The sequence below is a fragment of the Lepus europaeus genome, chromosome 3, assembly GCF_033115175.1.
Source record: "Lepus europaeus isolate LE1 chromosome 3, mLepTim1.pri, whole genome shotgun sequence".
Taxonomy (NCBI): domain Eukaryota; kingdom Metazoa; phylum Chordata; class Mammalia; order Lagomorpha; family Leporidae; genus Lepus; species Lepus europaeus.
In genome coordinates, this window is record NC_084829.1 from 10,909,272 (window position 1) to 10,921,654 (window position 12,383).

The 12,383-nt window shown below is 44.5% G+C and overlaps 2 protein-coding genes across 2 annotated transcripts in view; one reads left to right on the plus strand and one right to left on the minus strand.

The window, feature by feature from the left end:
• The window catches only part of SYCP2L (synaptonemal complex protein 2 like), a 192,242-nt gene extending 190,649 nt beyond the window's left edge, over nucleotides 1–1,593 (plus strand). The window contains exon 29 of the mRNA XM_062187104.1: nucleotides 1,530–1,593. Coding sequence (XP_062043088.1) covers nucleotides 1,530–1,593 — 64 coding nt within the window. The remainder of the gene's footprint in view (nucleotides 1–1,529) is intronic.
• ELOVL2 (ELOVL fatty acid elongase 2) overlaps nucleotides 630–12,383 on the minus strand; it is a 61,913-nt gene continuing 50,159 nt past the window's right edge. The window contains exons 4-8 of the mRNA XM_062187330.1: nucleotides 10,417–10,494; nucleotides 8,384–8,555; nucleotides 5,246–5,370; nucleotides 4,698–4,832; nucleotides 630–3,417 (exon numbers count right to left, since the gene is read on the minus strand). Of these exons, the coding sequence (XP_062043314.1) occupies nucleotides 3,292–3,417; nucleotides 4,698–4,832; nucleotides 5,246–5,370; nucleotides 8,384–8,555; nucleotides 10,417–10,494 (636 nt within the window). The 3' untranslated portion in view covers nucleotides 630–3,291. The remainder of the gene's footprint in view (nucleotides 3,418–4,697; nucleotides 4,833–5,245; nucleotides 5,371–8,383; nucleotides 8,556–10,416; nucleotides 10,495–12,383) is intronic.

Below are 12,383 nucleotides of genomic sequence, written 5' to 3' on the forward strand. Positions count from 1 at the left end.
AAAGAGCTGTTCAACTTCTCTGTGGGGTGACAACCGCTAGAACCTCTTGCTCTGCCCTCAGCAGGCTCTGTAAAACCTGAATCTAGCTCCCAGTCAGGCGAAATGGCACCCCTCACTCCCCCTTTCCTTAATATATCCTGCTCCATGCCTACTGCTACCCAGGAATCTATGCAACTTCCTAACCAGGCTAAGCACATTCTTGGTCATTTTCCCAGGAACCTGTGCCTATGTATCCTTGATATTGCATATGAAACTCTCCTTTCCACGGTGATAAAATGCCCACCTGTGATCCTGCCCCATGCCCTTGACTTCAGCCTAGTCGACTCACTCATAGCCCCACTTCCCAGCTGTGATGGCCACTGCTCTGCCCAGCTGGGGAGTCCCAGGTCTCAGACACTGCACAATTATCTTTGCCTAGTATTTTCTCCTCAAGTCAATCCAGTATCTCTGGGTTATTCTAGCTAGTATTTGTTACAGCCTTTGTATCCTCTGCTTACCTCACTGGTCTTACATTCTTCTGAATCACCGTTTTCTGAAATAGCATAACCTGGTATATGAATACTAAATAATGCTCATTGCTCTTTGAAATGAAGAATGAAACAGCTAAAATTGTTAAGATGTTGCTTTATTGTTTGTGAAAATCCCTGATAGGTCACTTAGAATATCAGGCACACAACTTGCTTGAACCAAGTAAGAAAAATTGTGACATGCTTTGCTTTTGTGTAAAAATCAGTTTATTATACAATTATACAGAATGCTTTTTATCTACAAAGAAAAATGGCTTCTCCTGCCTCCCTGTCTACCCAATCATGATACTGTGTTCTTCACTATTTAAAAAAAAAAAATAACATCCTCATTTTCCAAATAAGGAAGCCCCCGAAATGTTAAAACTGCATGGTAATAGCAGAATTAGAATGGTCTTAGGTAGAAAAGGCTGCCTGTCACAGTACTATCTTGCCTTAAATAAAAGTAGGCAGCACCTCTCTGAAGTGGGGAGGACCGTCTCCTCTACGTTTAATTCCATTTGGTAAATACACTGTTAGTGTACAAATTGGGGAGATTACTAATAGATACACAGTAGAACATTAAGTGTTGTCACTCATCTTAGAGGAGATTTGGGAAAACAGCTTCCATTTTTTTTTTGTCCATGAACAGATTATAAAGATCTCAATTTTTATATAGTTTTGTCTTAGGAAGATCACGAAGTGAAAATTTCATTTTTTTGAAGTTCTAACACAAGGCAACAGGTTGACATGTTCGTACCTGATTCAACATTTGTGGCTTTCAGAGCTCAGTGTACCTTTTAATCAGCCCTTGAGTGGTTTAAGGCTCCCAGTGTCTTAAGCTTTACTAGAATTAAAGAACACATTGGAAACAGCATCCTGAAACCCCTAATTAAATCCGGGGTAGTTTATGCTTTCAAGCTAACGCCAGAGTGTCCCACTTTGATGTGAGGGTTTCAGGCTGTCAAGTACTTAACAGCTGGCTGACTCGGGTCAGTTAGCTGAAGGCTGCCCCTTGCTCTACAGGTTCGAAGCCCATGGAAACCTCCCGATGACAGGTAAGGCTGTGGGCCTCATTGAAGAACAATGACCAGTGATGTCTGCCTTCTGAGTCTCCTGTTGGCCTGGGGTGCATGCTGGTGATAGACTGAAGGCCCAGTATTAAACTTGAGTTCAGTTTCTCCAAAAGACTTTATCTCTAGTCCGATTTGTGAGTAGTCACATCTTGTTTTAAAATTCCTGGGAGAGAACAAAACTTTGAACACAGGAGGTGATGGAGTAGAGACTGAGCACCCTAGAGCAATGCCATTTTAGAAAGAGGAAGTGGGCATCAGACAGGGAGATGTGTGTTCAACAAGTCTGGCCCAGCCCACAAACCCCGAGGAGGTCACAGTACACCCTGCGCTGACCTGGAAGACGACAGCAAGTGTTAGGCACCTTCCGGAACACAGGCCAGAATCTTGGGAGTTTACATGAAATAAAAGCTTTAAAAAGCCAGTGTTCACTGGCTTAACAGAGAAAATCACTTTAGAATTACCACTCGGGGGTGGGGGCGAAGGGCAAAAGGGGACAGAAAGGCCTTCTGCACTGTGATACGCTAGGGCAGTGGTGAAATGCCCGTCATGAATCAGGGTTAACACTGGCAAGTTTTGTTTTCCAGGGTATAAATTATTCTTCCTCTAAGCTTCAGAAAATACCGCTTCCAGTCTTGGTACACTGTAACAGTGAGTAACTGTCCTCCTCTGGGGAGAAGAGGAAATACTCATTAATGCCTTTGTGCTTCTCAGAGCGCAGGGTCTGAGCAGGGACGGGCCGGTTCACTGGGGCTCAGCACCAGCCCACGGTGTGCAAAACCTCACCCTGCAGAGGCTGATGGTAGGTCTCTGGGATAATATTCAGAAGTAGGCTCACAAGAAACGGCTGACAAATTCAGTGTCGATTTTATCCCCACTGCTGTTCATTCTGACTTGCACATAATCCAGTGGTGTGCACACTCTAAGTAGAAGGGCGGATAGATCCCAGTCCTATTCACAGATCTCAGTGGGGCTCTCAGTCTGGGGCCTGGTGTCTTTACTTGCCTTGCCTAACCGACGAGGGAGGCAGACGTGACTATATGAATAATGAAGGAAACCAGACTAACACTGAGGAACAACTCCTATTCAAGGCCCCTGAGTTATGAGGAGTTGGCAGAAGTTTTCTTCTTAAAATCACAAATCTTGAAAAGAAATGACAAATTTCATTACCACGTCTCTGAGGTTTGGAATCAGGAGTAGGTGAAGGAATTCGACAGACAAGACTCTGGCTTAACACAGATGTTTTGATCTATTTTCTCTTCTGTTTATGATCCTATTTTAATATATTCTGGGGTTAATTCCTAAAGGAACAAATGGACTGTTTACTTTGTGCACTGGCAATTATTGCTTAATGTAGATTAGAACATACCCTGTGTTTAGAATTAACATTTTGTTTTCAACATTTTAATCTGAACAAAACTCTTTATTGGAAGATGTGCCGTATAAAACAGTGCCGCGTGTGTCCCGGCTTCGTGTCTGTGTGGTGGAAGTTGCACCTGTTCTGAGGTCTACAGAGTCAGCATCACGGCGGTGCTGACCAAAGCGTTCAGCTAACAGATTAACCCAACAGCAATCTAGTAATACATTCTGGGTACAAATGATTTATAAACGCCAAGAAATTAGTTTATGCTAAAACATGTATAACTTGTAATTTCAGTCTTTGCTTTAAAACTAGCGAAATCTGTTAGGCGAAGGCTTCTCCTGCTACTCTACTTCTACTGTGCTTTCTTGTCCATCACACCGTTAGCTGCCGTGAAAAGGGCTTTGGAAAAACCATTCTTGACTTCTTTTCCTGCAGGTGGCTCTTGCGTATCTTTCTTCCTTGGCTTTTTTCGGTATGTCTATTAGATGTGAATATTTAAAGAAGAAAAAGGGGGAAAAAAAGGGTTCTTTAGTTAGCAATAATTAAAACGACATCAATGTATAGGGCATAGAATTCATGTTTGTAATTAAAGATACAAACAGGGTAGAAAACACATGCATTTCAGTGAAAGGTTGTATATTATGGAACTGCAGTAGCTCTCACTTGGAGCGCGAACAGTGTTTAAAAACAGTACTTTTTCATCTGAATTATGTTTTTCTATGTGGGACTCTGGCTTGACTAGGTTTTGGGATACCCTTCCTATTCTGCCAAAATACCTGATCTCTCAACTTTTTAAAAGCAAGGGTATCGGGCCGGATCAAGACAGATGTTCCACACTCCAGGACAAAGACTCAGCTTGACCGAGCACGCAGGGCCCAGCTCTGAATGCGCTTGCCTGCACTTGTGGGGCTCTGTGCTTCACTTCAGGTTTAACGCCGGCCCCAACACGACTCCCTCAGCTGGCCTATAGCCCTCTGGCTCCATCAAAGGAATGCTTATCAAAGGCAAAGCCTAGCCCGTCCACTTCCAGAAAGACAGATCTGAAAAGCTGCCAACAGTACCCACAGTTGTCCTTTGCTGAAAGTTGACCCATGGTGATTTTATACAAACGAAAACTAGCAAAGGAGAGGTACTTCCTGTTGGTCTGAGAAGCAAAGCACTATTGGATGCAATTTCAAAATGTGTGTTCTCTCTCCTAATGCAGCTTCCCAATTCCCCAGTCCACAAAGGAGAGAAATTTACATCTACAACCAGCTGAGGCCTGCGAGTGCTTGTGTAACAGAAGAGCTTTGAAATTGCAGTTTGGAGTTCTCTTACATTTAAATTGTCAATTAAGAAAAAGTGCAACTTTCTGGTACCGGGTTTGTTCCAGTAGTGAGTCTAATGCCATCAAAACAGGTGCTACGGGAACAGTTCTTAAATAGTAAGTTCCACAAGCCCCTGTATTCACATATAAACTTTTCCTGACTTGCCAGACTTCAGTAGCAGGGTGCTGCAAATGTCTGATGCAAACAGAACTGTGTATAGAGCCTACTGATAGTTTTGATAAAATTGTATATGCATGCAATGAAAAATATTTCATAGAATATCTGCTAGACTACGAACCAAGGTAATCCATTGAGGAGGAGGATGTGGGCAGAAAGGTTAGGAATGCAAGTTTGACGTTACAAATACCTCTGGTTATTTCAATTTAAATATTATGGTAGTGCTTGCTTGTTGATAATCAGTTTTACCACAGACTGTTTGCAACTCACGTACCTGAACATAGAAGTTTAAGAAGAGGATGACCAGGGTCATCATGTAAGAGGACTGGAAGATGAGACACCCGAAGGGGAAGCCACAGGGCTTCACGACGGCACTCATGGTGTGCGTGATGGTGAGCACAAACTGCACCTGGGGGTGGCAGAGAGGGCAGCCCGTGAGCCGGAGGCCGACCACACAGAAACCGCAGGCACACGTTACGTTTGAAATTGGCCTCTTTCAGAAACAAAACGCTGAAGAAGCCCCACTACCTAGAAACTTTGATTAAATTATGTTAGGAAGCATCTAAGATTGCCCATCCATTTTCTTATGTTGAAGATTATTTTGCTGAAAATGATTTAAAATATACTTTTTACACTAATGTGCAAGTTAAAACAAGGAACTTCCCATTATACACTAACTGCATCTACAAAGGACATTTTAAAACATCAAGTTTAATTCTTAAAAGGCCATTTTTAGAGAAAAACAAGCCTCTGATTTCTACAGAGATGGAGATTTCTTTCCTTCCTCCAAGCCCTAAAGGGGTGTATGTTGGGGCAACTTACCAGTTGAGCCTGTGTGAGGTATTTCTTCCACCAGAGATACTTGTGCATGGATGGAAACACAGAAAGTCCATAGTAGGAGTACATTAGAATGTGGATGAAACTGTTCAGTGTTGGTCCAAAGAAACCTATGAAAGTACAGTGTAAGAATGGCCACTCCTCTGGGAAGGAGGACTGTTCACTCTCGTTTGCAGGTGAGAGTCTTCCTAGGCACCAGTGAAGATCACAGCTATGGGACAATCATAGAATGAAACTCACAGATGAACTCCTCCTGGTTACTGTGCCCCTACTCGAGGATCCAGAGCACCAAGCGAGCTGTCATTACCATCTGCTAATCCTCAAGCTGGTGGTAGATGCCCTCTCAAAGAGCTGGCTTTGCTGTAGCTGCCTAGAGAGAGCCTCTGTAAGTGGCTGGACAGGGTGCTTGGAAGGGAAAACACTGCTCTCCGCAGTGAGGTGCAGCACCGGGGAAGGACAGAGGGAGCAGGAGTCCCTGGAGACAGTGACCGATCAGAGAAAACGCCCAGCCCGAGGAGAGGCTGTTGGTCGGATCTTCCCAGCCCCTGGGCTGTCAACATGGGCAGAGGGCATTTCAGGAAACTAAGGAGCAAAAGGGGTGTGGTAAGGGTCAAAAGGATTTAGCTGTAGGAGGTGACGTGTCAAAGTTCTGAGAATTACAGCAACCCAAGAACCCACTCAGAACAGTGCTGCACTCAAAGTGTTAGCCTCGGATCCGCATGGCTAGGCTGGGAGCAGTCTGTCTCAGAGGACCATGTAGCTATGTCCCCTTGGTTACAATACTTTAAATTTTTGCTTTCTCACCTAAAAAGTCCACCTCTTAATTACATGTAGTTACATTTACTAATGCCCTGAGTTAAAAAGCACTGTGCATATGCGGCTAATTAAGTTCTAATACTGCAATAGAGACCTAGATGGATAAATGCGAGTCACTAAGAAAAGGTACAATATTATTCATACAGTAAATGCTTAAACACAGGCTGGAATCAGCTATTCCAGCACTTGAAGGTACATGAGGTTACTTGAGAAGGCCAGTGGAAAGTACAATCCAAAGTCTGAGATCCATGAATGTTTTCAGGCTTTCTGAAGAACCCTTATGTTCATGGATTTTAATTAATTTTGCACCAAAATAAACTTTTTGGAAATCTCCTCATAGTTTCAGGGTACCAGCTGATATTTAGGTTTTCATATCCATCAGTTAATAAATACCACTGTTGTTGATACTTTTTACGTTACTCAAACTGTCACCTAGTAGTTACTTCACAGGACTGTGTGTCTTTACATAGGGGTGGTTTAAGTGAATTCCAATGCATGGTCAGATGACAACTGTAAAAACCCTTAACCTTGACTTCCCTTTGACATTGGTAGGGTCGTCCTTACGATTCATTAGCACTGCACCCCCAGCAGTTTCCCTCTTCCTCTGTACCTTCGCAGCCACTGGTACACACAGTGCCCAGCCTAACAGTGGCTCCGCGTGATTTTTCACCTTTACTGTGGTGAAAGTGATACACATCCAGTGGCCTGTGTTTGGGCTGTGGGACTTGGATCTTTCCCGGGATAGCGCTCTGTGGTCGTGGGCCCAAGGGCAACCCCAAGGTGCTGCTCTGGTTGCGCACCTTGGGTGCATTCAATGCATTTTTGAACTACAAAATTTCCACTTACGGGTTTACTGGGAAGTGACCCCATTGTAAGTGCAGCATCTGTAGTCCAAGTATTACTGGCATTTTTCTATTATCTCTAGGTGAAGCTAAACCCCGAACAAAAATCACTTTGGCTTTTTCACAGACTGTTTTCAAATTCTTGGGTTCAAGAAGATATCAGATGGAGAGCACTGTTCTCTCTGGCCCAATGCTTCCCAAGCTGCAGGCCATAACTGACCTGCTGGGAGATCTGAAGTCAGGGCAGTGAGAACCAGCATCAGCTTTTTGTAAAAGTTAAACAGGATTTTGAAATACACCCAAATATGTCATACAGTGCTAAGGCTTATATTGTTTCATGCAACCTCTGTAATATGAATGAGTGCACTGGGTAGTGAAAAATGTCCAAGTACTTCACACAGTTGATTGAAAAGCAGCATTGAAATAAGTTTATTTTTGGAACAAGAAGTTGGAAACCATGCATAATTTTTCAGATGCCCTTTCCATGAACTTCTTGACCCCTCATATGCAATGGATTTCAAGTTTTTTGGCATCAAAATTTATCTTAATTCCATTTCCATAAACTTTAGACAGACCCTCTATCTGCTGGTTCACTTCCCAGATGCCCACAACAACCAGCGCTGGGCCTGGAGCTTCATCCAGGTTTCCCAGGTGGGTGCAGGGGCCCCTGCTTTTCCCAGGCTCCTGGCAACCAGCTGGAAGGGAAGTGGAGCAGCCAGGACACAAGTCCACATCCATGTGTGACTGCCAGCATCACAGGCGGTGGCTTTACCCTAACACCACAATGCTGGCCCTTCCATGAGCTGTTTGTACTGAGAACTACAATGGGAAGTATGGGGGTACTTCAAACAATTACAGCACTGAAAAATCATCACTCTGGGGCATAACGGAAAAAGCCGCTGCCTGCAGTGCCAACATCCCATATGGATGCCAGTTTGAGACCCGGCTGCTCCACTTCCGATCCAACTCTGCTCTGGCCTGGGAAAGCAGAAGGTGGCCCACGGCCTTGGGCCCTTGCTCCTGGCTTCAGATTGGCACAGCTCCAGACACTGTGGCCAACTGGGGAGTGACCCAGCAGATGGAAGACCTCTCTGCCTCTCCACTCTTTCAAATAAATCTTAAAATTATCATTCTGATGGGTCACACAGGGATATAACCTTAACTCTTCAGAGGGTGAAGCCCCAGCACTCAAGGTGACCCATGTGTGTCACAGTTGCGCAGGAGCCAACCGGCCCCATGGAAGGATGTGTTCTACATCTAACGCATGAAAGTCCTTTTAAGGTTTCAGGTTGTCTCCGGATTTTGCTATTATCAACGGCCAGATGCTAAACAGCCCTGGCCAGCAGTGCTCTCTGCCTGGATGAGGCCTCCCCCTTCACTCTCCCGCCACCTGCGTGCTGTGACCGTCAGGGCTGAGACCCTACGACGTATTCCTCAGAACTGAAAGATGAACAAGGTAACTTACTTTGTCCGCACGGTATCCAGTTCAACACACACCACCAGATGTTAAACATAGAGGCGTGATGGTACACATGGAGAAAAGTGATCTGACTCGTTTTTTTCCGCAGAACAAAGAAAATTGTGTCCAGGAACTCCACTAATTTGGAAAAGTAGTACCACCACAGTACCTTGGCTACCTGCAAAAAAATTAAAGATGGAAAACATGGTGAGAAACCAAAGCGTTCCCCATGCCGCCCGACCTCGAAGCGCTCTCTGCTGTGCGCGAGTGCCGGGGTGTGTTTCCTTCTCTCACCACAACAGCCACTTGCCTGGTGACCTTGCCTCCAGTTCCTCACCCTAAGCAGGATCTTTCCTAGTTCCTCTCCTGCACCTACAGGCCTAAGTCCCCGAATGCTAAGTACAAGGTTTTCCAGGGGCTTGGCAGAAGGACATCCCCACCTCCTGTGAGCTCCAGGGGTGGCTGTTTACTGCCCCCCTAGTGTTCCCTGCACCCAACTCACATCCCCCACTCGGGCCTGGCGTTTTCTGGTCATCCTCTATCAACACTCCCCTGAACTGCCGCCTTGGAGTGGAACTGGGCCTAGCTCGCTCCTTTCACAAATTCAATGATGTCATTTATATTCCCAAGTTACTTCATACCTCCATAATCAATAACCATCATAATGTGGTGGGTGTGAGGAAGTTATCACCAGGTGGCAAATTGCTGGGAGGCAGAGACTCGTTCCACAGGAGGTCACTGTTCATTGCACTCTACGGTACCTCTACTGTATATATGTGTTTGCCTCTTACACATCATATACTACCCCAGGACAGTCCATGATGAGAAGATTATGGTGCGAGATAGTCTTCGTCCATACTCAGAATGGCTCATGATTACTCCTTCCTGTCCCTTCTGAGTCCTTAGTTCCTTAGTTTAGGGCGCAATGTTTTTAGGACTAACATCATCTGAACATACGATATTTTTGGCAATGTTGACAAGAGGAACCTTGAAATTAGAGTAATCCACTTTCTCATCTACCTCCCAGGAAGATAACCACAGGGTATGGTGGCAACACCTTAATGTCTGATGGCATCATTAACCTTTAGAAATATTAAATCAGAAGTACTACAGCCACTGCTCTGTGGTAATGCATCAGAAATAAGAGGAGTAGAGAGAAACTGATATCTTGCTTGATATCATAACTTTGAAGATGTTTTCCAATTGTACATATTAATATTTTAGTTAAGTGGTTTATACTGTCCCTCATATTAATAATCCAAGCTTGTTAATCATAGAAATTTTCATGTATCCACTAACGCAGGGAGAAGTAGGTATAACAAACCCTGTGTATCTAACACTGACCTTCTGGGACTTTCAGAATTCTAATCTAGTTCCATCAATTCCATTTCCTATCTCTTTTGAGGGGATGGCAGAATGCAGAATATTATAGGAATTATAGGAATTAATGACTTCATGGTTATGTGAAAACAAAAAGCCCATCTTTTAGAAGTCAGTTACAGCTAAAATGATACTAGCAATCACAATAAAAAGTACTGAGTACTTTTATATCAATGGGGATACCCAGTCAAAATAATTGTGATTTAAAGTCATTTGGAATGGTTCTTTGGATGGCACGTCACCCACACACAGGCCACTTTAGAGAGCTCTCACAGCAAGGAAGTAGCACATTCTGTTTTTCTTAGTATTTATGGAGAAAGACCCACTTCTGTCTTCTCTTCCCTCAAAGGAACTATTTTGTATTGGCTTTGGGTTTATACTGCCACTGTTTTTTTTTTTCTTAAATATACTTATTCATATAATTCCTTGCACAAAAAGTATTGTACCATAAACATGTCTGCAAGTTGCCCTCCCCCCAGCCCCGGTCAGCATAGCCCGAAGACAAACAGGACAGAGGTCTCCCGCACTCGCTCCCTTTTGCAGAGGCATCCCTGACCAGGATGGGCCTTGCTTTGTCCACACTGCCCCCTGCAGACGGACCCCTGGACAACACCTTTGGGACAGATTTCTGCCAGGACAGGAAGGGAAAGCCGGCTCACCCGGACGTCGGCGTCCCCGGCACTGGCAAGGTCTTGACACTGTAAGTTGTAGCCTCCTTCCCAGCTGGAAAGAATGAGCTGCCAAAGAACCAAAAAGGGAAAAATTAAAAACCAGCACAAGCCTCTCCCATTGGCACCGCTGCTGACTGGCATGCATTCGCGGTGTGCACAGAGACGTCTCAGTCTGACCCGATTCTGTCCTCACAGACCCGTTGCCAAGGTGTTCGATTCCTGCTACTGAATTGCCATCAGTGGTTCTACTCCTAATGTGTTTCACTTCTCACTGTCTATCAGCCTAAAGTCACAGAATCCAGCAATGACTTCAGTTAACAAGACTTGATCTAAGGAATTGTCTGGTCATCTGTTCCCACCAGTGAAATTTGGAACTGAACGTAAACACATGTAAGAAAACTACACCAAAAATCTTATTTTGGTTTACATATAAATTGTATTAACCTCCATTTTGTGGAATACAAATTACAGATGTGGGAAAAAAACCAGCTAAGAAACAAACCATGTTCTTCAGTGTATTTATGCTATTTGGCAATCACATAATGTGTCAGGTTAATTGATAAATGCTTATCTTCCTTCCCCTTTACTCTTTGAAAAAAAAAAAAAAAGCTCCATAAAGATCTGTGCCCCTCTCTGCTCATCCTTGTCATCTACAGTTCCTTGCCCAAGGCTTGGCACCTAGTTAAGTATTCAGATACTGAGGAGTAAACCATTTGCTCAGCGTAGAAACATGGTAATCATGGCAGAATTCAGCCTTCCTAACTCACCACTTAATGTTATTTTCCTATTTTGAGATGTGAGCACTTTAATTCTTTGCTGAACACTGCATAAAAGTTCTCTCCCTGTTCAAATTATAAATTCTAGAACATAAGGCTCGACAGGCCCAAGGCCCAAGGCCTGGTTTTTCTGCTGCCCGAGAGCTGGGTGAGGGAAGGTACAGACCTGCTAACCCACGTGTACACAGCAAGGAAGGACTGGGAGTTCATGAACCAAACATTAAAAAGGATGCATTGCTAAATAACATTTACAATGTTTTACAACCTTTATCTTTACTATCCTGATATTTCTAACACAGCTATCAGTATTGGGAAAAATGCATCCACTGAAGAAAACACTGGGTTTCTCTGATGGGACCTGGGACCAACTCAGGTCATCGCCCTCATTCGTCCCCAGGGGCTTTGTGCTCTTGCTCAGCTGGGAACCAGGGCCTGGGGGTGCCTTAAAGGGCATGTCAGTTTTAGTGTGCTGGTGTGTTTTTCAAACTGAGAAAACTGTTTAAGTTTGTATGTAAGAACTGAACATCTCTGTGGTTTGGCCACATTTTGTAGTTAGGGGTCCTCTATTCTGCAAGCCAACCATGTCACAGAGTAACCCCTGTGTGTGGAGGGACAGGGACTATTCTGTTTCCCGTGACGTTTCCTGCTTTAGTCACATTTGTCCAGGCTGTCCTATGGCACCTATGCATGACTACCTGACAAGTCAGCAGCTGAACACAGAATCAGGCAGCCAAGCCAGAGGACACTCTATTTGCTTGCCCTGGACTGTTCCTAACTGCTTAAAGGGGTAGGGGTGGGAGCCACCCAAACTGTGTTGAAGAAAAAAAACTATGCCGTGAAACAGAACTGGGCTAGGGAGCTGGCGATAAAATCATTCCAACATGTACCTGGGGTACATCAGCTTCTCCCCATCTCCGCTGCCTTATCCAAGCTGCTGCCTCTGGCCTACAGCACTGTGTGCTCTCCAAGTGGAAACGGCTTCTGCATGTGCTCCCTGCTCACACTTGTAACCCATTTTCTGTAGAGCAGCCAGAGTGATCTACTCAACAGGGACCCCAACGTCACTCCACTCATTAAAATCCTCCAGAAACTTTACACGGGGTACAAGCTAGATGCTTCCCAAGGCTCCAGGCACTGTATCTTCTCTCCATCTTATCCTGACCCATTCCCCCCTGTGTC